A 25,545-nucleotide genomic window follows, 5' to 3' on the forward strand; every position below is an offset into this window, starting at 1 on the left:
CCATAGTGAGCTGGGAGTGTGTAATTAGTTGCTTGGTCTGGTAGCCTAGCATGTGTAACGTTGGGGGTGTTTAAACCAAAGGTAGATCTGCTGTGCTGCTGACCCATCTCAATAAGCCTATGAATACTTTTCCTCACTTAGGGCCTCATATCTCCAGCTTTTGGGACATCAGCCATTAGAAGGTCATAGCAAACAAAAATGTGGTCCATGGCTGAGACAGATGCCGGAGATGGCCTTGAGCTGCCGGGCGATCCAGGCCTCTCTAAAAGATACGAGGAAACCCAGACAGTATAAGCAGTATGTACCAGCCCCTGGACCCCACGGTTCTGTGGCCCCTTCTCTCATAGTCCCTGAAGTTCAGCTGGTCTCCTGGGTCTCAGAATCAGCCTGCTCTGTAGAACAGTGGGGCCTCAGGTCAGGCTGTGTCTAGCCATTTCAATTTTGCTGTTGGCTGGAATTTCGTCTGTCAAGAAGGTTTTGCAGTCAGCCATCTGATAGCGGAAGAGTGAGCCCACGAGGCTGGATTTCCTGCCTATCTAGAAAGAGGAGCATGCCTGGAGATCTGACGTGCTCTGTGCAAAGTAGGGCTTAGTTTTTGCTATTCCTGGTCAGTCTCCGCTAAACCTAATGTATTTCAGTGTTTGAGGACTAAAACACACACAAACTCAAAGATTTTTTTTTTAATTTTTTATCATGAACTTAAGTAACTTCATCAAGAGAATCTCATCAATGTTAAGCTATTTACTTCCTTCCAAAGTAATTTCCTTTCTGTCAATGCACAGACATGCATTTTTACTTAGTTATAATTAGTGTGAACATGCTCGTTTTTGTTTAAGAAAGGTTTTCTTTACCTTGGCATTCAGATTTGTTTTCATAGGCGAAGAAAACACTGAGAACTAGAAGGAACCTTCGCTGGAGAATTGGGAGGATTATATGGGGTCATGTTATCCCAGAGTTGAAGAAACCTTAAAGGACCCTGAATCTCACCCCATAGCTCTGAGGACTCCCCTTTAGACTAACAGACTCATTGGAGCAGCCTTCCCACACAAAGGTCTCTCCAGCTCTTACTGGACGGCACCAAGAGTGGACTCTCCCTTCTAAAGGAAGAATGAAATCCCATTTTCCACCCCCCCCCCTCCCCCGGGACTAGGGTTGATGTGTCTGTCCCTGGGCTTGTACCCTCCTTACCTGCTAAGTTATGCAAACAGTTTCCCATGCAGGAAGAAAGCGGAGACCATGCTGCTCTGTAACACTCTTCCAACCATTCTCCTCAAGCGTGTGTTGCTTTTCTCCCCCCTCCTAACATGTAACCACACACCAATAGTTTCCAATCTATCAAAGCTTAAATGTCCCAGTCTTCTCTCCTAAGTCAAGGACGCGGCGAAGTTAAGTTTAATTAAAAGCAGCAACTATTTGTACAGCTGTCTCGGGGTTCATGGCTCGTAAAAGGATTTAGCTTCAAACCTCCCTGCCCCTGTCCTCTGGGACTTTCACACAAAGCCATTTAGGCCCCTCATCTGGGCAGTTACCAGACCCGCGCTTCCCCAGTCACTTCAGGAGCGCCCCCCCCCCCCATGCTGTGCCCTGATGCTACTTTAGGCGTCAGATCCTCTGAGCTCACGTGGCATGGGGCAAGGCAGAGAGGGGCAGGACTTCCCATACCCGAGTCCCCTTGTTTGGTTTGGGGGAACACAAGGCCTTGACGAAGTTCCTGAAAATTCTCAGGGTTGGGAAAGGGGGTGGGGGGGCATGATCAGGCACAGTCTTCCTTTTGTGAGCTTTCTCTGGCTCTTCGCACTTTTGATCGGGGCGGGTCTTTCACCGGCCACCTCCAGCACCCGCGGCACGAAAGGTCACTGACAGGCCTCTTTCAAAGGAGACGGGGGCGGGCCATCCCTGCAGGTAGATACATCTGCTCAAAGCAGCACGCTTCCCCCCCCCGGCGAAGTCCTGGAGTCGATGTAAAACCAGTGCTCAGCATTTGGCTGATTTTCGAGCGCACAGAGGCAGCGCTTCGGGCAGCCTTGGGTCTGCACACGCCCATTCGGACGGAGCGAATTCAGCGGCCAGCCCGGGTCACCCACTGCGGGGCGGGGGCAGGAGCGGGGCCGGCTCCACCCGGGAGAGGCCAGGGGGCCGCGAGGCCGCGGATTAGGAAATGTGACCTTGGCGACCCCAAACGCCCCCGCCCCTCTCGCTCACTGCTGCACCTGCCCGCGGAGCGCGGAGCCGCCGACAGGGAAGCCGGCTTAGCCCCGCGCCCTTAGTGGCCTCCATCAGCCACCAAATAGTGGCTCTGCAGATTCTGCAGCTGCTGCAGCAGGAGTGGGGCTGAGGGGACGGTCCCAGCGACCCCGGGAGCCCGCGCGATCCAGACCACGTGTCCTCCGCCCCAGCGCGTCGCATAGACAGGCCCTCGGCCGGCCGGGCCTGTCCTGGGGCGCCAGGATGGGGGGAGGGCAGGAATGGGGGGTTCTGGGGAGCGGGTCAGCTCCCCAGAAGCGGAAGCGGTGCGAGGCGCCGAGGCGGGCGCGGAGCTGCACCCTGGCCCAGATGGGCATGCGCAGCGCGCTGGCGCGCGTGGTGGCCTCGACCTCGGAGCTGGTCAGCGTGGAGCAGACGCTGCTGGGCCCCCTCCTGCAGGAGAGGTCCTTCCCCAACCATCCGAAGGCGAGTCTGGCCTCCCGCACCCGCGTGGGGCGCAGGATCCCCGGGCAGGGCGGGGCCGCCCACTGCGAGGCCGCGCTGGCCACAGACCTTCCGCCGGGGCGAGAGAGAACGCGGGAGGCGACACCCCCGGGGACTTGAGTCCAGGAACTCGGGCCCACCTGGAGCCCACCTGACTGCGGAGCCGAGACGCAGGGAAGCCTTGCCAAAACCTGCCTCTGGAACTCCTTTCTGTCTCTCACATAAATCAGCTTCCTGCTCCAGCTGAAGGCCCTTTCCACATGTGCAGCGGTGGATGGAGGACCGCTCCCCCTGGCCCCCCCCTTCTAAATTAATAGCCCTTTCTCCAGAGCCTTGCATACACGTCTGAGGTCCCCTCTGTCTTTTGCATGACAAAATCACCTAGATTTATTTAAAGTTCCTTCACACTTAAGACTCACGATTATTTTTGCATAAATCCAACTCCCCGCAGAGTTCAGAGGCCTTACAGAGTCAACCTAAATTCTCATAAAGTGGGGTGAGAGCGGGGTGGGTTTCGGGTGTTGAAGCGTGAATACTAATGCTAAACTCCTGCTAAGTCACGCAGCTCATATCTGTAGGGCACGTTTCCTCTTATGGTACCAAACTGTTAAGTCAGGCGAGCCGGGGAACAGAGCGGCCGCCTCTCAGGCCGAGTGGGGCTGTGGACACCTGGGGGGGCTTGGGATCCAGTCTCCGCTTTGTCATTAACTAACCTTAGTTGGTTGAAAGTCACGGATCTTGAGATCTTCTGGCCTTCCAGGTTTGCTTCATTGCTGCCTCCCAGGCGGCTATCGGAAGGAAATGAGGGAGGGATGTTGAAGAAAGCCTAGAGCCGTCCTCAAGAGTTGCTTTATCTTGCTCTACAAGCCAGGGTTTGGGGCAAAAATGGGAAGTGCTGCTCCACTCATGTTAGAAAGTTAAAAAAGCAGCTGCATGTCACTAATGCTCTCTCGTGTGAAATGCACCTTGTATTTGGTACCCCAAAGAAATAAAAACTCCTGCCAGTTAAACTATGATGCGCCGTTTCTAAGATGTATCGCCACTTCCGAGATTTTTGAAACCTCGTGAAAAGAGGTGCATCTTAGAACTGACGGAATAGGAAGCGCTGTGTGATGTCAGGAACCTATCTGGGGCACAGGTAGGTTGGCAAGAGGAGAGGCCGAGTGATGAGTTCCACCTTAGGTGATCTCGGAAGGCTTCTCAGAGGAAGTGATCTTTAAGAAACAAAATGAGTGCTTGCCTCACAGACATGAAAGGGGAAAAACATTTCAGGGGAGCTGTGTGATCCAAGGCCCGGAAGCAAGGAAAGGGCCTGGGCCTTTGGGGGAACTGAAATGAGCTCGCTATGGCAGAAGGTATAAAAGGATGCTGGAGACGTAAGGGGTCTGATGCTGGGGTCAGGTGGCCAAAGGCCTGTGTGTCACGCAGAGGACGTTGAATCGTCTTGCAGGCAAAGGCAACTGTTGAAATGACTGAGGCGAGGACCTGACCCTGGATAAATCACAGCCGGGGAGGTCGCAGTTTGGGGGTCAGGTCAGAGACCGTGGTCCGAGGGCCTGACCCAGCTCAGACGCACTGAGCTCTCTGCTCTGGCCTACAGATCACACCTCCAGAACTTTACCCAGCTGTCACTTCTACTTGGTGACCCTCTTAACGCTTTCGACTTGACTTTTGTCCTCAACATGTTCCACCGTCCTCAAGCTTTCTTTTTTTTTTTTTAATTTTTTTTTTCAACGTTTATTTATTTTTGGGACAGAGAGAGACAGAGCATGAACGGGGGAGGGGCAGAGAGAGAGGGAGACACAGAATCGGAAACAGGCTCCAGGCTCCGAGCCATCAGCCCAGAGCCTGACGCGGGGCTCGAACTCACGGACCGCGAGATCGTGACCTGGCTGAAGTCGGACGCTTAACCGACTGCGCCACCCAGGCGCCCCAAGCTTTCTTTATCCAAACCTCAACCCCCTCACTCCTTTTCCGAGAAAATGGAGGCCGACAGACACAAATAGCTTCCTCTCGACCTGAAAAATCTCATTTCCCCTCATCCTCCTTCTCGTCGCTAATAAAGAAATGCTGTTTGGTCCCCCTGACCCCCAACCAAAGTAGCCTTCCTCTTAGCTGCTAGAGCAAATCCTTCATCTGCCCTGGACCTCGTTCTATCAATTCCCTTCTCATCCATATAGTCTCTGCTGCCTGCACTCTGCCGGTTCCTCAGTCCATAAACTTGCTCAAGCTTCCCTTACCTCCCTGCACCTTGAGTCCCAGTCCTTTATTCACCTTCCGAGAAAACAAGTAGACATCTGCATGTGTTGCTTCCACTTTCTAGAAGTGTCCAGAGTGCTCATTAGGAACAGAGCTGTCAACTTTCTTACTCCCGGAGTCTGCTGCTCACCTGCAAGGGTGAGTTCTTAGAGCTCCTGAGAAGAGCCAGTACTTTCAGAAGGGAGAGAAACAGGCAGAGGTTTCTCTGGATGATTTGCCTCCTGGCTAACTAACATCTTGGGATTTTTCTTGGTTTTCTATTTGGAGAGAAGGTAGTATCTCCATTTGGTTGTGGAGTAATGATTATAAAGAACTCAGACTTAAGGACACAGTAGTTTGTCTTTCCAGGGGGCTGGTTATGCAGAGTTGGTTTCATTATCACTGGTGTTAACTCGAAAAATTCGGAAGAGTTGTCTTTCTAAATATTTTTTGTGATGTAAGTTTTAGGTGCCCAGCTTTATCATTTGACATCTGTATATACTACAAAGTGATCACCACCATAAGTCTTGTTACAACCCATCACCACACGGTTGACCACCTTCACCCATTTCACCCACCCCTCAACCCCCTTCCCCTCTGGGAACCACTAGTCTGTTCTCTGTATCTCTGATTTTTGTCTTTGCCTTATTTTGTTTGTCCTTTTGTTTTGTTTTTTAGATTTCACATCTGAGTGAAATCATACAATATTTGTCTTTCTCAGTTTGACTTATGTCACTTAGCATAGTACCCTTGAATCCATCCATGCTGTCGCAAATGGCAAGATTTTATTATTTTTTATGGCTATGTGTGTGTGTGTGTGTGTGTATGTGTGGAGCCACCTCTTTATCCATTTATGTATCAATGGCCATTTAGGTTGTTTTCATATCGTGGCTATTAAAAATAATGCTGCAGTGAACGCAGGGGTGCGTGTATCTTTTCACATTCGTGTTTTCATATATTTTGGATAAGTACCCAGAAGTGGAAGAGCTGACTCCTATGGCAGTTCTGTTCTTTATTTTTTGAGGGATCCTCATAGCGTTTTCCAAAGTGGCTGCACCAATTTACATTCCCACTAACAGTGCACAAAGGTTCCCTTTTCCCCACGCTGTCACCAACACTTGCTATTTCTTGTCTTTTTGATACTAGCCATTGTAACAGGTGTTAGGAGATACTGTGGTTTTGATGTGCATTTCTCTAATAATTAATGATGTTGAGCATCTTTTCCTGTGTCTGCTGTCCACCTGTATGCTTTCTTGGAGAAATGTCTATTCACGTGCTCTGCGCGTTTTTTAGTCAGTAGTTTACTTTTTTGTTGTTGAGTTGTATGAGTTCTTTATATATATTTAGATATTAACCCCTTCTCAGATGTTTGATTTACAAATATCTTCTCCTATTCAATAGGTTGCTCGTTTATTCTGGTGATGGCTTCCTTTGTGGAGGAGAATCTCATTAGTTTGATGTAGTCACATTTATTTTTGCTTTTGTTTCGATTGCTGGTGGAGTCAGATCCACAAAGATGTGTCCCAAGACTGATGTCAAGGGAGCTTACTGCCTACGTTTTGTCCCCCCCCCGCCCCCCCATCTCATTCTTTTGCCTGTGGCTCTCCAAGGTTCTCATTACCATTTATGGAAGAGACTGTCCTGTCTTCATTGTTATTGGCTCCTTTGTCATAGATTAATTGCCCATATATGTATGGATTTATTTCTAGCTCTCAGTTCTGTTCTATTGATCTGTATGTCTGTTTTTGCACCAGCATTGTGGTATAGCTTTGTAGTATACCTTGAAATCAGGGAGCATGATCCTTACAGCTTTGTTCTTTTTTAATCGTGCTTTGGCTATATGGGGTCTTTTGTAACTCCACACAAATTTTAGAATTATTTGGTCTAGTTCTTTGAAGTATGCCATGAATTTTGATAGGGATTGCACTGAGCCTGTAGGTTGCTTTGGTTCGTATGGCTATTTTAACAGTACTAATTCCTTCAATCCCTAAATATGGAATATATTTCCATTTATGTGTGTCTTCTCCAATTCCTTTCATGTTTTCTGTATTTTCAAATTAAGGACACGCAGATTGATTTTCTACACAGAATGATTTCAGGAGGACTTGTACTAATGGAAATAACACTTGTGTGTCACTTGGAAGTGTGTGGAAATGTTTCCAACATCAGGTCTCTTTCACAGTGTTACTTGCCACAGAGAGGAGGACTCACTTGGCCTGAAGCCCACAGCCCAGGTGATAGGCAGCAGGGACCCAAAGCAGAGACAGTGCAGCACAGCTCGGTGATCTGGTCTTCCAGAATATTTCAAACCTACTATGCCACTGCCTGCTGTAGGCCCTTGGACAGAGTATCCTTCTTGTGCCTCAATCCCCTTGCCTGTAAAGTGGGGGTAGAGGGATCTAACCTTATTGGGTTACTAAGATAATGCACATGAAGTCTTAGCTAGTGGCTGCCCATATAAAGTCCCAATACCTTTGAGCTATTATTATTATTATTAATAAGTTGATGCCTCATGTTCTTGTCAACTGTTATTATTGTGTTGCATTCTTGATATTGATGGATCTGACCCATGGACTCTATTTAATTTTCTGAGTTTACAGAAGCAGAGTCAGGATGACCCAAGGAGACTTTTAAGAATCCTCCGCTCTCCAGAGGTCAGCTTAGCCCATGTCTCTTATGAATAGCGTAGAGACGTTATCACTGAATGACTTCCTGATCAAACCACTGAGGATTAATTAAGGAAGTGAAATTTTTAGGCTCGAAGGCAGAGAAACTCTCAGCACAATACTAATGGATATTTTTTTATAGTATTTTAGTCTTTTCTTAAAGAATCCAACACAATATTCTTTTTGAATATTTAGAGATTATCAAACACACGCCAAACGTACATGAAGTGAGATTCTTTATAGTGGATAAAAAATGCTTCACGGTACTGAGTCTTGTTAAATTTGTTGGAGAGCCTAGAGTTTATCAGCTTGACAAATATCTGTTACAAGAGGAAACCGAGGTTCAGAGGAATTTAGGATTTTGCTAAAGATCTCATAGCCGGCAAGTCATGGCCCACGATCCAAACATGGTTTTAGCTGACTTTTTCTACCAAATCAATTAGAGAGGGGCTATGAATATCATGCTGAAATCAAGTACATGAGTGTGTACAGTTGACGGGGTACGGTTGTATGTGCCGTGCACTGCACACTGCTTGGACTACAACAGTCACCTTGTAGACTGGGTATCTTAGCGTGGGCTGCTGTAACAAAATTCCATAGACTGGGTGGCTTAAACCACAGGCATTTATTTCCTCATTGTCCTGAAGGCTGGAAAGTTGAAGATCAAGGTGCAAGCAAATTTGGGTTTTGTTAAGGGCTTTCTTCCTGGCTTGTAGACTGCCTGCTATGTCATGAATGGCTTTTCCTCTGTACATGCAGAAAGAGAGAGAGAGATCGATCTTGGATGTCTCTTCCTCTTCTTACAAGGACCTCAATCCTATCAGATTAGGACTTCACCCTTACGAGCTTATATAACCTTTATTACCTCCCTAGATGTCCTTTTTCCAGTACAGTCACGCTAGAGGTTACGTTTCAACATATGAGTTTTTTTGTGGGGGGACACAATTTAGCTCATTATATTGGTCCATTTGTGTGTCTCTTTATGTGATGGCCACTTTACATAGTGACAAAAAGCACCAGACAAATGTAGGAAATCATTATCAAACTGGTAATAACTATCAAGGATGCTTTAGGCACTCACCACTCAAAGGAAACATAGAAACACGCAGTCTAGGATTTTAAGAGCTGCTGAAAATGACCAACTCACATAGACACCATTAACCAAGCCAATTATGAAGTCACTCTGATTGAGTTTGTCTGTCTTCCTTTGAGGAGTTAAAACCATTTACAGTTTCCAAGAGTTCTGCTCTGGAGCAAGTTTCATGGAAACTATGGCTGATGCCAACTTTCGGAGGCAAGAGAACATTCCTGCTGTTACAGATTAAACTTGCCTTTGGAGGGGCACCTGCATGACTCAGTCGGCTAAGTGTCAGACTCTTGATTTCTGCTCAGGTCATGATCTCACTGTTCATGAATTCGAGACCCACATCGGGCTCTGCACTGATACTGTGAAGCCTGCTTGGGACTCTCTCTCTCTCTCTCTCTCTCTCTCTCTCTCTCTCTCAAAATAAATAAAGCTTAAAAAAAACCTGCCTGTGGGTTCACTCATTTCAATGAGCTAATTCCACTAGCAGTCATTCCTTCATGTTCAGTAGTCTTTGCTGGTTTTCTCATTCTACATACCGAGTGCGGTGGTCATAAAACCATTGGCTTTGGCTTCACGGTCCCTGCTAATGTTCTTTGCAAACTGCAAGTGTGAATGTTGGGTCACTCAGAGGAAGACATTGGTGATGACTGCTTTTTTCCTCATTAACATGAGTTGTGAAGCCAATTTCTGCAAATGTGGGAACCGTGCCTTTAAAAATTACGAACATACTATTGAAGAAATAAATGCTCAGGGTTATAGGGTTAGTAGCATAGCCACAGAATTGCCCTTCACTGGGGATAAAATCATGTTTTCCTGTGACAAAAAGGCCCAGTGACTGCTCTTCAAGTAGCTTAACTCTAGCTTTGTTATTGCTCATACTGAATGATAAGAAAATCAGGGCACTTATGCTTCCAAAATGAAACTTTGGGGAAAGATAGGGCAGGAAGGCCCTAAAACAAAACTACTTATATATAACATCTTGCTGGAAATGCTGCCGTGCTTTATTTTACAGTTTTGGGGTTTGCCTTGTGAACGTACCTGAATCAAGTGCTTGTATCCATCGCAAAGTGCTTTTAACTGGACTTTTCTAATGAAAACGGTACCATACCCAAAGCAAATGCATAAGGAACCTTAGTTACTTTTAAGTGTTGAAACTGGGTACCCCACACGTAAAAATGTTTAATTTCCTGTGGACGATAGACTTTTTATGGTGACTGGCAGATACTTTGGTTCTTCACTGAGTGTTTTATTAACACAGTTGCATATCTATTTGAGATTGACCTGGGGTCCAGGCAACTGGAGGCTGCTCTGGACCCTGTGAACTTGTAGTTCAAAGCCAGATGTTGATGAACCAAGGGGCAGTTTGTAGTATACTGTTTCTGATAGCGTGGTTTTCACAACACGCCTCTAAATAAAGAAATGGCGTTCCCATTTTACGTACACATCCAGTGCAGAAGGTTGTGATGGGTCTGGGGGAGGGGGTTTGTGTTCCTTTAGTGGAGAGCGGCCTGCTGGCCAAGCTGAAGTTCATTAAGGTCAGGCTTCATCCCAGAAAGCTGGGAAAAAGCTCTTTCTTCAATCCTCTCTGTAGAGGGCATTAGGTTCATGGGGAGCAAGAAAGGAAAATGTGAAAAGAAACAAGGTTACGGAGGCCCTTGTAAGAGAATATAGCTTAAAATGTTGCTGTTTCCAAAAGAATGGACTTATTTTAAAGGCGGAGGTTAAGCCTATATGAACTGGTTTTTAGTTTTTATAGATCTAGAAGTGATTTTGAAGGTGATGAGGTAGGGAAAAAGCCAAAAATCTTCCTCATGGATTGCTTAAAAGTTATCTGAATTGTAGAGCCTATAAAGTCATATTGTGTTTTTGACTATCCGTTGGTGTTGGTTTCAGAAAACAAGCCTTGAAACTGCTGCTGCCAGATTCTTTTTGCCTTCAAGCCTTCAGTTTCGATGGGAGTGTTTATTTTCAGTAAGAAGCTAAAAAAAGTCTTAGCTTTTCTTCCCTTTTGGATTTTGCAGGTGCATTTACGGTTGCTCCAGGGTTCCAGATGTGCGCATTCCTAATAAATACAATGCAGAAGGCAGCAAAGGGCAAGTGGGCAGTTTTTGTAAGAGACCTCCCTTTCTCCCAGGTAGGAGAGGGCCGAGCAGCGGAAGAGTGAGCTCCAGCTAGGAGGTGTCTGATTAGCTACGGGTTGGCTTTGCATGGGGTGTAGAAGGTTCCACACCTTGAACGTCTTCCAGACAGCCAAACCCTCTCAATGATGTTGCAGGGAGGAGGGATGGGCCAATGGACCAATTTTCAATTTGTATGTGACCAATGCCAGTTTGAGGTTCATAACACCCAGCCTTAAGAAAAATAGAGTGACTGTGGCCAAAGAAGAAACATTCACTTGCAGACATTGTTCCATCCCGAAGCTAGTGCGGTGCCTCTCCTGCGTGCTTTCATGGTATCCCTGCTCACCCTTCTGTGGCGTCTATGGTGGGGGGGGGGGGGGGCGGGAATCCAGGCCCCCACCCCCTTCTGCTGCCTGCCCTGGAGAGTGAACTCTGCTTTGCGAATCACTGCTGTACCAGCCCGGTTTCTGATCTGGGGGCGGGTCTTTGATGAACATCTGAGTTTGGGAAGAGAGGATAACTCAAGCCCTGCCACTCATTTGCTGTGCGAGGTGGGTACATTGCCTGATCTCTCTAAACCCCTGTCACTCACGGACTGTTGTGAGGACTGAGTGAGACAGGGTGTGTCAGGAGCCTGGCTTTGGATCCTGCATCTAGTGGGTTAGGCCAGACCAGCGTTCTTAAAACTCTGGCTCGCCCTGTTATCCCCATGCTTGGAAGAGTCCAGAGACGTTACTGTGGCGCTCAAGGCTCGCACACTAATTTCTGTCCTGGTTCGGAGCACAAAGATCTTTCAGACTGGCCCCTTCCCAGTCCCAGCCCCTCCTTGACTTCAGGCCGTAGCTCATGTTATTCATTCTGATTGTGGGGGCCGTCTTTTCCCTGGGGGGCCGATACTGCTTTCCCTAGAATCACCTGTCTCATAATATCGGTACAGTCTTCCCACCACTTCTCTGATGCCTCATTTCTTCTGCAAGGGCTGGCAGGACAGAACTCTGATGGTCTTGACCACTTAAAAAAAAAAGATTATTGTGGTAAAAAAAAAAAAAGGCATAACATAAAGTTTACTATTTTAAGCGTATGGTTCAGCAGTATAGAGAGCGTTCACATTGTTGTGCAACTAATCTCCATAATTTTTTCATCTTGAACATCTGAAACCCTGTACACGTTAAACAACAAATCCCCAGGGGCACCTGGGTGGCTCAGTGGGTTGAGCCTCCGACTTCACATCAGGTCACGATCCCACAGTTGGTGGGTTCGAGCTCCATGTCTGCTCTGTGCTGACAGCTCAGAGCCTGGAGCCTGCTTCAGGTTCTGTGTCTCCCTCCCTCTCTCTGCCCCTCCCCCGTTCGCTCTCTCTCTCCTCTCTCTCCCAAAAATACATTAAAAAAATAAAGGCTTATGGGGCGCCTGGGCGGCTCAGTCGGTTAAGCGTCTGACTTCGGCTCAGGTCATGATCTCGCGGTCCGAGCCTGGCGTCGGGCTCTGTGCTGACAGCTCAGAGCCTGGAGCCTGTTTCGGATTCTGTGTCTGCCTCTCTCTCTGACCCTCCCCTGTTCATGGTCTGTCTCTGTCTCAAAAATAAATAAACGTTAAAAAAAATTAAAAAAAAAATAAAGGCTTCTACTATGAGAAATAAATAAACATTTTTTAAAAATGAAAAAAAAAAACCCCAACAAATCCCCATTTCTCCTCCCCCTCGGCTCTGGCATCCACCATTCTTTCTGTTTCTGTGACTTTGACTCTAGGTACCACACATAAGTGGAATCGTACGGTATTTATTGTCTTGTGTCTGGTTTATTTCAGTTAGCATAATGTCCTCCAGGTTCATTCACGTCATAGCACATTTTAAAGGCTAAATAGTATTTCCTCCTATGTATATACCACAGTTTGTTTATCCATCGATTTGTCAACGGGCACTTGGGCTGCTTCTCCCTCTTGGCTTCCCCCTCTTGGCGGAGAGTGCCGCTGTGGATGTGGATGTGCAGGTATCTCTTTGAGACCCTGACTCCGTCTTTTGGCTGTACTTGTATGTTCCAGAAGTGGAATTGCTGAATCGTATGGTAATTCCTTGTTTCATTTTTGGGGGGAGCCTCCATACTGTTTTCCAGAGTGGCTCGGTGACTTTCCCTTCCCACCAGCGGTGCCCGAAGGTGCCAGCTTCTCCACATCCTCACCAACACTTGTCGTGCTCAGGTTTTTCTGACGGTGGTCATCCTAATGGAGATGAGGTGAGCTCGACCACTCTATTTGAGCCTTAATCTTATCCTGTGTGATATCTCTACTGAACAGTTTAAATAGTTTCATCTCACCAATTAGATTCCCACCTCCTATGGGACATATTTTTCTTTGCTTTGCCGTCCTTCCTTCCCCTTCTGTCCTTCCTGCTGATATCACCATCTAGCGGAGTGCCCTATGCACAAGCTTAGGTTGATGGAGTGCCTTATAAATGCAGAGTTTGTGGGACGGTAAGCTTCTTTGACCTTCACGGTCTCTCCACGTGGTCGCGGTTTCCATTTTACAGATTAGAATACTGACTATTCCATAGATGAAATGCCTTGTCCGCAGATGGCCGATTAGAGGGGCAAATCCAGGACTCTGGTGGCAAATCCAGTGCTCATGAAGGAGTCAGCCCCACATTCCAGGTGTCTTTGTAGATACCTGGAGGGCTGTCCCATCCTAACTAACACCTATGAAGTCCCTTTTGCCGCATAGGGTAACATGCTCACTGGTTTTGAGGATTAGGACATAGACATCTTCGGGAGGCCACTCTTCTGTCTACTATAGGGCAGACCTTGGCTAGGAATTAAGAAAAAATGTTCTGGGGCGCCTGGGTGGCGCAGTCGGTTAAGCGTCCGACTTCAGCCAGGTCACGATCTCGCGGTCCCTGAGTTCGAGCCCCGCGTCGGGCTCTGGGCTGATGGCTCGGAGCCTGGAGCCTGTTTCCGATGCTGTGTCTCCCTCTCTCTCTCTGCCCCTCCCCCGTTCATGCTCTGTCTCTCTCTGTCCCAAAAATAAATAAACGTTGAAAAAAAAATTAAAAAAAAAAAAAAGAAAAAAAGAAAAAATGTTCTGAAGACTAGAGCCACAGGTTGCCTCCAGTGTGGCAAGCGGTGGGACACCAGGTATGCCATAGAAAGGATTCACACATCGGAACGAGCTTCGTATGAACCCTCTGCAGTGCTTGGATTATGAGTCTATAAATGTTTGTCTTCTGTAGGATTGGGTTTCCGTGTTTTTACCATAGCCCCCATCCCATTTCCCTAGACATTTGGATATATGCTCTATGTGTCTCGATCCTCCTATTAGGTTAGAAGCTCCTTAGAAAGAAGTCACTCATGTCTTAATGCTTTTTACCCAGTGAGGGCAAGCATGTAGTGGAGATTTTACACGTTTGAAATAAACGTAATTATTAACTTAAATTAACTGAGCCAAACAGGCTGAGGCCATTACCCCAGTAGATTAGTTGAGTCCGTATAAAATGTAGATGCTGGCTACCAGTTTGGACCACTGTAGCAATCAATACATTTCATATCCAGAGTCTGAAATTACACAAGGCTTTGGAAGCTCCAAAACCTGCTTTTAGATTGCTCATAGTGCTAATGCTGACAATGTGCTCAAAACCCCACGTAGGATATTACATCATTTCTGGAAGCATCTGGGACTTGTCAAATAAAGGCTGCCGGGAGGATGTGCTCTGTCATTGAACGGAAAGCACCATACAGGAAATCATCACGAATATTGATGATGTGATTTTCTACTGAAAGCCCATGAGCCATTCAATATTCCGTTGCCTCTATGCTGTGAATTTTTGGCCCCCGCCTGTGCAACAGAATCAGCAGAGGTTTAGTTGGAGGCCATGATTATTGGATCCACAGTTGGCCTTCAGACCCTTCAGAAAGGAAGAGAAGCAACCACCTGCTCTATTTTTTCCATCCCCTGGCTTAAGAGTCCCATGGAAAGCCTATGCCTATTAATTTGTTTTCTTTGACTGTGAATATATTTGAGAAAGGATTAAAAAGAAATACTGTACTAAAAGAGTAAAATAAAGAGACTTTGCAGAGCTTGCCAGGGATTTGAAGTTTACCCAGGGCCTCAGGGACCAGTACAGCCCAGCAGTGGAATTTTATTATATGTATACTTTCCTCAAACGATGCCTTCTTTGATTCTTTACAGTAAACGTGAAATTGACTTCAGATTTTAGGCCCACAAACGTATTTTTAAAGGCATTTTAATCTTATTTGGGTGATGAATGCCTTTGCAGACTGGCTAATAGGCGCACGTCAGCACACATTTCGGTGGTTCCTTCAATTTTGAATTTCCCTTTGCATGTTGTCTTTGATCCTTCCACTTTGTACTTAGAGTTGTATTACTTCTATAAAGCAAGCGGACAATTTCCCTTGATGTGGATCTAGGGGAAGTAGTCCAGAGGCATTTTTTTTCCCCCTCTACTTTCCCATTCCCAAGCAATATGCTCCAGGAATATAGGTTGCTCCATAAAGTAGGGGACAGATTATCTAAGTAGCCCCTTGATACCTTCTGAGCAGAAAGGAGCAACACACAAAGGCAGGGACGCGAGAATGCTTTAAAGAGGAATTCAAAACAAGAAGCATGGGTGTCTGTGAATAGTTGAGTAAGGGAACTGTGGTGTCTTGTGTTTATCTTTATCCCAGCACCTAAGTCGCCTGGGTCCTGCTGCCATGGTTTGCCATGGTTTGCTGAATCGAATAGATGAATGTTTGTTTTGTTTCCCAGAAGATGTTCTGTAATAAACACTTTGCCAGAAGCCCAAGTCCTTCTAACCCAAGTGACAGCATTTTTTGTTAGGGAGCAGAATACCTTCTCTTTCTGTACAGAAATAGGAAGAAAACTCTAGTTCCAAACTCTAATTTCAGCTTTCAGTTCTCTCTTTCATTTTCTTTGGGATTACCCTTTTCCTAAATTATTGAGTTGCCTTCTTAGCTCATGACTTTCCAGTGATTATTCTTTACTTGTCTATAGCCTTAAGTGTATGTATTTCTCAATGCATCTCAATGCATCTCAATTCGCGATCTACTGTTTCCATAATTGTTCAGTATAAAATATTTTAAATTTTCAGTTATTCTTTCACTGGTCTATGAATTATTTAGAAGTCGACTTTTAAGTCATATATGTACTGGGAAGATTATGTTACTGATTTCTCGTTTATTTGCATTGTGATTTGTATGATATAGACTTCTAGATATTCATTGAGAATTTGCTTTTGGCCTATTATAATATAATCAGCTTTCATAATTTTTCTGTATGTTTTTGAGAATAAGTATATCTGCTTATCTTTATTGGACCAAGCTTGTGATTAGTGTTTCCATCTTGTGATTAGTGTTTCCATCTTTTCTCTCAAGGTTGATTGATTGTTTTGTTGTTTGACTTATTAGTTTCTGAGGAAACTGGGTAAAAATCAGCTTTTATGTTTGTGGATTGAATGTAAATTGACATTATCATATTAGGCACACACAGGTACAAAACTGTTGTAACATCTTGGGGTATAATTTCTTTTATTAATTGTTGTTTATTTTATCCCCAATAATGAATTTTCTGGCTTTGTTTCGGCTTCTGTTTGCTTTGTATATATTTTAGCATCCATTTGTTTTAAGTTTTTAGGTGTTTTTAGTTTTAAATGTGTTTCTTATAAAGAACATACCAATAGATTTTTAAAAAAAATCCAATCTGGTGAACACTATATTTCAAAAGGTGGCTTATTTGATGTTTTCTTTTCACCTCGATTTATATTTCTTCATTTTTACTGACGAATGATAGGATCAATTAAGTTTTAATATACCTCTTAAGTCTGCTGAGTTTTAACTTTACGTATTATTTCTGTGCTTTAATGATAGCACTGACATTTCCCACATGCATACTTAACAAGTCTGATGTTTATCAATTTTGCCACTTTTCTCTGAATATGTACAAAGCCTCAGAATGCCACTCCATCCTACACGCTACTCCTATTCAGCGTCTTAGAAGCATCTTGTTTTGTAAGCCCCAAGTTCATTGTTAGCTAACTGTCTAATCAGTTCTTTAGATCCGCGTCATATTTTTAAGTTCCTTTGTTCACTGTTGCTTCTTATAGCTCATTCTTTCCTTTTGAATTAAATTTCCTTTCTGAATTAGAGCTCTAGAAAAATATGACAGTGGGGTAACTCTTGTTGTGCTATTAAATGAAGGTATATTTATTTTGCCCTGACATTTAAATAATAGTTTATTTGGACTAAAAAAACCACTCTATGTTGACAATTATTTGAAAAATTATCTCAGTCCTTTCTGTCTTCAGTGGTTGTAGCTCAGTAGTTGGCTGTCTGACTTGTCATCTCCTGAAGCCATCAGCCATTTTCTCTCTGGTTGCCTTTAAGAGTAGTTTTGCCTTGGGGCCCCTGGGTAGTTCAGTTGGTTGGGCGTCCAACTCCGGCTCAGGTCATGATCTCATGGTACCTGGGTTCGAGCCCCGCATCACGCTCTGTGCTGACAGCTCAGAGCCTGGAGCCTGCTTTGAAGTCTGTGTCTCCCTCTCTCTCTGCCCTTCCCTACTCACTCTGTGTCTCTCAAAAATAAAAAAAAAACATTGAAAAAAAATTTTTTAAAGTACTTTTGCCTTAATAAGTTTAGATTTTAATCTCATTTAACTTATTCTGTGCCCGGATTATTTTACTTCCTGAATCTCTGTTCATGAACTTGGATTCATGTTTTGGATCAATTTCAAATAATTCTTATCCATTTTTCTCTTTGAATATTGCTTCCCCACCTCTCCCCCAGCCTCTCTCGTCTCTCCTGGAAGTGCATCTGGTGGGTTTCATCATTCTGTCATCCATGTTGCTTAACATCTCATTCATATTTCCCGTGCCTGACTTTTCATCTTGAATTCTGAGTAATTTTCTCCTATTAAGCATCCAGTTTACCATTCCTCACTTCCGAGGTTTATTCAGGTGTATAAATTGTCTATTGAGTTTTTAATTTGTCATGATAGTTGTCATGCTAGAAATGGCGTTTGGTTCTTTTTCAAGCCTGTTTTTACTTAAAATAGTTTTGATTCCTTTTTATATTTTTAATCACTTTAAACAGATTGTATAGTTTCTAGCTGAAATACTCGGAGTTTAATCCTGCCCTGCACTGGTATCTGCTGTATCATGGTGGACTATGTTTTAAATGTCATATTCTGAGTTTGTCTTTGACAAAGCTTTATGAGAATACTACTGTGGGGCATGGGCTGTGGATGTGTCCCCATGGATTAGGCTCTTGTTTGCTTTTACCAACGTGTCTGTGGATATTTCCGCCCAGTTCCAATTTTTTAAGTTAATTTCTTAGCGTGAGTGTTTCCATAACGTATATATGGTATGGAGTGTAGAGGGCAGCTCCAAACTTAAGCTGCTGTGTAGTAAAGGTCAAGAGTTATGCATCCTCGGGGCAACTTTATCCTCTATCCCAAACCCAGCTCGAGGCCGACTTTCTTTTTTTGATGAGTATTGATGCACAGCTCAAATAATCCACTCTTCCTTTATCTTGGGCTGTTAGGAATTTCCATTGCTTTCTTGCAATATCAGAAAGGATGTTTGTTCTATTTTATTTAGAATTCGGTTAGCAAAAGTTTCGGGGAAACTAAGTGTGCCTTGTTACCAGAGCCGGAAGCCTGTGGAGAGTCATTTACATGTATTTAAAATAAGTTATCTATTTAACATTATCGCTGAGATGGAATGATTTTGATTATTTATTGGAATAATTTTAGTATACCATGTCTATATAATGGATTTTAGAATGTGAACCATTTGGGGATTAAAAATCTGTTTAGTTACTTCATTATGTTTAACTACCTGGGAACTGTTCTTTCTAAATTTGCATTGGAAACTTCTTGAGATGATGGTATCAAATACAAACCCTGTATTGGAATTTTGAAGACAGTGAATATGGAATAATAGCAACAAAGGCTATCTGTGTATTCTTCAAAGCTCTGCTAGGAACAAATAACAGAAGCTCAACTCCAAATGGCTTAAGTAAAAAGGCATATTTATTGACTCAGATACCCCCAAAATCCTGGGGTTTATTGTTCAAGTATTGCTGGGTCAATATGCTCAGACAATGTAATTAGAATCAATCGCTTTTAATCCCTTTGTTCTACTTTCTTCTGTGCTGTCTTCATTCTCATTTGGATTCTCCCCTTAGAGTGACAAGATGCTTTCCAAAAGCCCCAGTTAAAGAGAGCTTCTCTTTCGCAATCTAACAGACACTCTGGAACTGCGGCTTATTGGTCTGTGTTAGACCTGTCCATTCCTGACCACTCCAAGTGGCCGAAGGGGGGTGGTCTCCGATTGGTCTGGTCCCTGGAGTTGTAGAATTGGGGTCAGCTTTAGTCAAACCACATAGGCTGAAAATGGAGGGGAGAGGTTCTCTGAGAGAAAAAATGAGGTCCTGTGATGAGAAGAGATGGGAATGGAAGCTAGGTACACAAAACATAACAAATGTCCCATAACCTATCTAATTGTATGTGTTTGCTGTTTATTTCAGGATCGTGTTGAGTTTAGACACATCTGCAGTCATTTGGCTCTACAAATTCAAGGACAACAGTTTGACAGAGATCTGGATACTGCCCACCGGTGTTTGAAGACAATAGTCATGAAGCTGATTCAGTCACTTGCTAATCTTCCTTCAGATGCCCACATGGTAGCCTCTGCTTCTTTGAGACAGATCTTACAGAATCTCCCAGACATATGGATGCTCAAGACACCAGAATTAGAACCACAGCCAGTACTGCTAAGAGGACTGGGTACCTGACATTCCTAATTGAATCAGCAGACAGTGGGTGCTTTTATTCCCAGGAAGGAGAGAGGTGATGACATATATAGCAGTCTGACCAGTGGCATCTGTACCCTTCAGAATCACAGAATGTTGGTGACAGGTTTTTAAAGCAGTAGTCCACATTTTTAAGTATGTTGATATATTTGCTTACTGTTTGATTGAAATGTATTCCACTTGGCAGAGCTGATTGTATCATATATGTTTATATTTACCGATCCACAGAAGGATTAGTTTTGATCAAATGATACATTAATCTATACTTATATTAATGTAGGCCTATGAGGTTTAATATGGTTATTTAATATGGTTATTTATATATGGTTACGTGGTTAAAGCTTCATGGTTCTTAAAATTATCTTGAATAAATAGGATATTTGATAATTGATATGTTCTACTTACTGAGCACTTCATTTCATGTTATGAAAATGATCTTTAGATGTTGTAGGACCACATGTGTCAATAATTAGGAGTTCCAATCCTGGCATTAATAACTTACTGTTGGACAGGAAAAGAGTTGCTTCTAAGCCTTGTGCATTCATGTACTGATTTGTAAATTTATAATGATAATGAGCTATGAAGTACCAAGGATATATGATATGTAAATACAAAGTACAGTATTATTAAAGTCTCATGTGGAAACATGTAGCTCTTCTTAACTGTTTCTAAATATTCCAATTGAAGTAGGAAATTCTTGTGAAAAAAAAGGAGGGACTGGATATACTGGCAGGTTTCCCTAAATACTTAGAGCTGGGAAAAGAGAGGCTAACTTTTTTTGCAACAATGATCTGAACATGCTAGGAAAAACTAAATTTCCTATTGCTTAATGATTGTATCATTTAATGACTGTATTGAGAACCAAAGTAAATTAAAGTGATGCCTTACCCTTAAATTTTGAATAGAAATGGCATTGGATTTAGAAAAAAAAAAAGAGTACAATGCATATTGTGAATAGTGCACCTTGTTTTCTGAAGGAATGAAAAACTAGGTCTGTATGGTGAGAGTTGATGTGCTATTAAAAAATAAAGTATTAGTAGTAATCAAAGCCTTTTTAATCCCACATGTTCTAATCCCAGTTGGTTCCAAAATTTATTCCAGGATATAATGATGAAAGGTATATATATTGATTCTCTTTGGATGCAACTGACTATTCCATAGAAGAGAATTACATTAATGAGACTGAATTCTAAATGAAAGATGAAAGGTGTGTGTTTGTGCGTGCGTGCGTGTGTGTGTGTGTGTGTATGTGTGTGTGTGTGTGTGTATAAGGGTGAGGTGGGCCAGAAAAGAAGAGCATGTATTTCTTGGAAACAATCGTTAGCCCTTGGTTCTCCAATTCCTAAGAAACATTGTATTCTGGGACTATCACCATATTATATAGTCAAGTCTTTCTTTCCTCAGTGAAATTACCCCAGGACTCTTTCTCTAAAGACCCATCATTATAGGCCACTTTGCCCATTGTAATCAATAGCTATCTCAATAAATATTAAGGCTTTTTAAACTCTCATCCCCAGGAAATATTGAATATCTTTGCTTCTTTGTATCAGTTCTTGTGTTTTTTCCTCATTTTGCAATGTTTCGCATAGAGCAATAAAAACCCTATTTCATCCTTCAAGCCCTGATTTACCCATCAACTCCTCCTTGAACTCTCCTGGATCATCCTGGTAGGGCATGGTCTCTTCTTCCTCTGAACTCACATAAAACACATGTTGTGCTTGGACAGATTTGTATATTGCATAGCAGCTACAATTCTGAAAGTTCTTTGACCCTACTAGAACTCCCATTGTCTCTATCACCTTTTCACACTGCCCCCCTCCCTTACTTCTGTGGCTTATGTTCTTTGCTTAACTTGTATAATCATTTGGTTGTACATGCCACCAATTCCCTTCTCCCATTTTCCTTTGGTTGAATTCTGCTCACAAAACTCCATCCCTGGTCAAGACCGACTCTGCTTACTCCCCATCTCTATGTGAGTTCTGAATGTGACTTAAGAACAACACATAGTCATGCAAATTTCACTTCAGTTCATGGCTACTAATCTCAAGGGGCCCTCATGTTATCCATTAGTACTATTTCATGCCCTAGAACTGCAATATCTAATATGGTAGCCACTGGCTACATGTGGCTATTAAGCACTTGAACATGGCTAGTCTGAATTGAGGTATGCTGAAACCGTAAAATGCACTCTTTTTGGCTTTTAAAATCTTCTCAATTTTTTATATCGATACATGCTGAGATAACATTTTGAATATATTTGGTTATATACAATATATTATTAAAATTAATTGCACCAGTTTTATTTTGCCCTTTTAAGGTGGCTACTGGAAAGTTTGAAATTCCATTCTTGGCTTACATCGTGTATCTATAGGATAGTGGTGTCCTAGAAAATTCACTAGACGATTCAGTGCTGTGCTTGACAATTTACTCCCTTAGGACGGCTGTTCCACACCTTTTCACACTTGATCCTTTTCCATTCTCCTCATTCTTAGCTGATGGCCTTGCTTTTTATTGCACAGGGAAAATAAAAGCCCTTAGAAGGCACATCTTCACACTAATAGATCAACTATATACTCCGAGTTCCTTTTTTGTTATAAGAAAAGACATGCCCTGCTCCTTTCCAAAGCTGACTGACCACTCAGGCGCTGGACGCTGTCTCTTCTCACTTATTTGAGGACATCCCTCTTGCACTCATTCCTTTTCCTGCATTATCATTTTTTGCTTCTCAACAGGAGCATTTTCATCAGCATGGTATTATAGTGTCTCCTCCCATCTTAAAACAACAATTCCCCCAGCTATTACTCGATTTCTCTCCTCCCCTTAAAAGCAAAAATCATCGCAATTGCCCAAATTAGTCGTCTACGATTCTTTTTCCCAGTTCCCTTTTGAACTCGCTCTAAATGGGTTTTGTGTCCACACTCCACCAAAAGTGTTCTTCTCATGACTCCCAACGATTGGCCATGGACAAATTCCATGGCAGATCCTCAATCCTCATCTTATTGTATCTATCAGCAGCTTTTGACACAGTTGACTACTTCCTCCTTGAATCACTTTCTTATTTTCGTTTCCAGATCAGCAGACTTTCATGGTTTTACACCACTAACTCACTTCACGGATCTGTTTCTTAATTCCTCCACATCACGTTGGCTTCTTGATTTTAGGGTTCTGCAGTCTTAGTCCTTTTTCTATATTACACTGACTCTACAGTGATTTAAATACCAGCTATCCACCAATGATGCCAAGATATATAGCTTTCGCCCTGAACTCCAGATGCCTATAGCCAACTCACAGAAGAGTATCTCTCTTTGAATGTTTAAAAGGAATTTCCAAATCCAAAACAGGATTCTCGCTCCCAAATCTGCTTCTTCCCCATCTTCTAAGTCTCACTTGGTGCTGGCTTATATCCATCCAGCCACATGCGCAAAAAGAACATTGAAATCATCCTTGACTCTTTTTATCACTCTCACATATAGCCCCTCAATCAGCAAATCTTAATGGCTCAGCCTTCAGAGTATATCCCAAATCGAATCACTTCTCACCACTTCCATGGCTACTACCCCTAGCCCTATTCCTGCCTGGAATAGCACGGTGTCTTCCTAAATGGTCACGCTACTTTGCTGCCCTCTCCATATTGTATATCAGGCACAGTAGTAAAAGTCAGACTGATTATTCCTCTATGCTTAATACACCAATGGCTTCCCCTTTTACTCAGAATAAAGTTCAAATTCTGCCTCTGACCCGTCTCCTACTACACTTCTATTCTCATAATACCAGTCTCTTTGCTGTTCTCACTTCTAACACAACTAGTTTTAGGGCCTTTGTGTTACTCTTTCCTCTGCCTGAAAGACTTCTCTCCCATCTACTTCAAGTAAGTCTCCACTACAATGCGCCTCATTACAGATGCTCTCTCTAACCCTTATCAAAAACAGTATCCCCTGTCACTCTCTTATCCCTTCTCCCTGCTCTGTTTTCTTCATAAAGCCATCTTCTAATGCCTAAATTTATACGTTTACTGACCAGTGTAGTGGATTGAATGGTGGCCCCCGAAGAGTATGTCCATGTCTTAGCCAGTAGAATGTGTGTCCGTTACTATATATTCCCAAAAAAGCGAATATGACCTTGGATAGTAACAGAGGTGATTACATCACAGATAATGAGATGAGATTCTTTAAGGTCATCTGAGTGGACCCTAAATGCCATCAGAAGTGGCATTTGACTGAGGGATTTGATCCCTCCAGTATGCTTACAAGCCTTCCATCTTTCAGCAAATATCTAAACACCAAGAGAAAAGTTAAAAGGGCAATTTTAAGGATTAATTTATCCAGAACATTTTGGTTAAGTATTGGGTTAAAAAGTCATGTAGCTACTACTTAATAAACGGTTAATAATCATAATGTTCATTGTAACAATGATGGGGCCAGTCCAAGTCACTCTGAAGAGTAGTCTTTTTCTCCTCAGATTTCCCATGCAGTCCTTTCCCTCTTCCCTTTACCCCAAATGCTCCACAAATGTATGTGTAAAAAGGCACACTTTAAAACTTATGATTGTGGGCTACTTTCTTCCATAGCTCTATAATCATCGTCATCATCATCAACGACAACAATCTTAATAAAATTCCCACATTTTTGTGGCTCCAGCAATGTTTGGAGAGATTTGATCATCTCAGAGTCAGGCAGTGGTTTTTGTTTAAGACTATATAGTGCCTTGGGCAGTACGTGATACTTGTTTAAGGAGAGGTTCTGGATGTCTCTTCATAATGCTGAGAAAAACTTGAGCCATCTGATATTTTCTCTCTTGGGTTTCCTTGGATGCTTCATGCTCCCATTCCTTTGGGCTCTTCTGTTTCATCTACTTTTTTTTTTTTTTAATTTTTTTTTTTAACGTTTACTGATTTTTGAGACAGAGAGAGACAGAGTATGAACAGGGGAGGGGCAGAGAGAGAGGAAGACACAGAATCCGAAACAGGCTCCGGGCTCTGAGCTGTCAGCACAGAGCCCGACGCGGGGCTCGAACTCAAGGACCATGAGATCATGACCTGAGCCGAAGTCGGACGCTTAACCGACCGAGCCACTCAGGCGCCCTGGACTCTTCTGTTTCAATGCTCCACAACAATAGATTTCTGGACGGTGGGAACACATTTGCTTATGGAATAAAAATAGGGGCCATGCTGGGAATTTTTAAGCAGAGGTAGACAAGCAATGACAACATGGTACCTACATGCTTCTTTTCCTTAGATGGTCTCCTCACTGCCTTCTCTACTTCTCTGGAAGTTCCACGAGCTTCCAGATCAGCTTGCTCCTACATCCTTTTGACTGCATGCCTTATGCTGACATAGTAACTATCTTCAGGTCCCTTTGGCTGTGTTCCATTTTCTTTTGCCTCTTCAGAATTGGTCCCCTTTCCCCATATAAATGCTCTCTTACTCTTCTAACTGGCAGTTACTCCCCAAAGTAGATTAGTTTTCTTGGTTTAGATGAAGGCCTTCGGAGAGTAGAAAACTGTAAGATACTTATTTCCTAGAGACCAGAGGATTGCCAGAAAGATGTGTCTTTCACGTCTAAAAATTCTCTCCAACAGTCAGCACCATTTCCATTGTTCTTCATGCTCCAGTGCCAGATACTTATGTAGTAAATCTATCTGAGAGGAGTATAAATTCTTGGGATTCATGAGTTTTAAGACACATTTAATTCAGCAGAACTTCAAACAAGAAGTGTTCCATATAATCTGGGTATCCTCATCAGGGATCCTAGTGTTCTCTTTTACAGCCAAAAAAATTTACCACAGTCCTGGTTGCACTTAAATATACAACAGAAGCAAAGGTCTGGGCTATTGTAGCCCTGGCATGTGTTACCAGTAGAGCTTACCTTTGTCTGATGTGACTTGTTTACTGCTATGCTCAATCGAAGTGATATTTAAAGCTGACCCATAG

General features: G+C 43.4%; 1 protein-coding gene across 1 annotated transcript; it reads left to right on the forward strand.

Moving 5' to 3' along the window:
* The first annotated feature begins 207 nt into the window (after nucleotides 1–207).
* Nucleotides 208–23,563, forward strand: DLEU7 (deleted in lymphocytic leukemia 7). Its single transcript, XM_040447943.1, is given in 5 exon segments — nucleotides 208–288; nucleotides 2,240–2,404; nucleotides 2,406–2,536; nucleotides 2,538–2,670; nucleotides 19,332–23,563. Coding segments are annotated over 5 exon segments (777 nt in total). The 3' UTR covers nucleotides 19,599–23,563.
* The last annotated feature ends 1,982 nt before the right edge of the window (nucleotides 23,564–25,545 follow it).

This window comes from Herpailurus yagouaroundi, unplaced genomic scaffold, assembly GCF_014898765.1.
Source record: "Herpailurus yagouaroundi ecotype Mexico unplaced genomic scaffold, PumYag 197, whole genome shotgun sequence".
In the NCBI taxonomy this organism is placed as follows: Eukaryota; Metazoa; Chordata; class Mammalia; order Carnivora; family Felidae; genus Herpailurus; species Herpailurus yagouaroundi.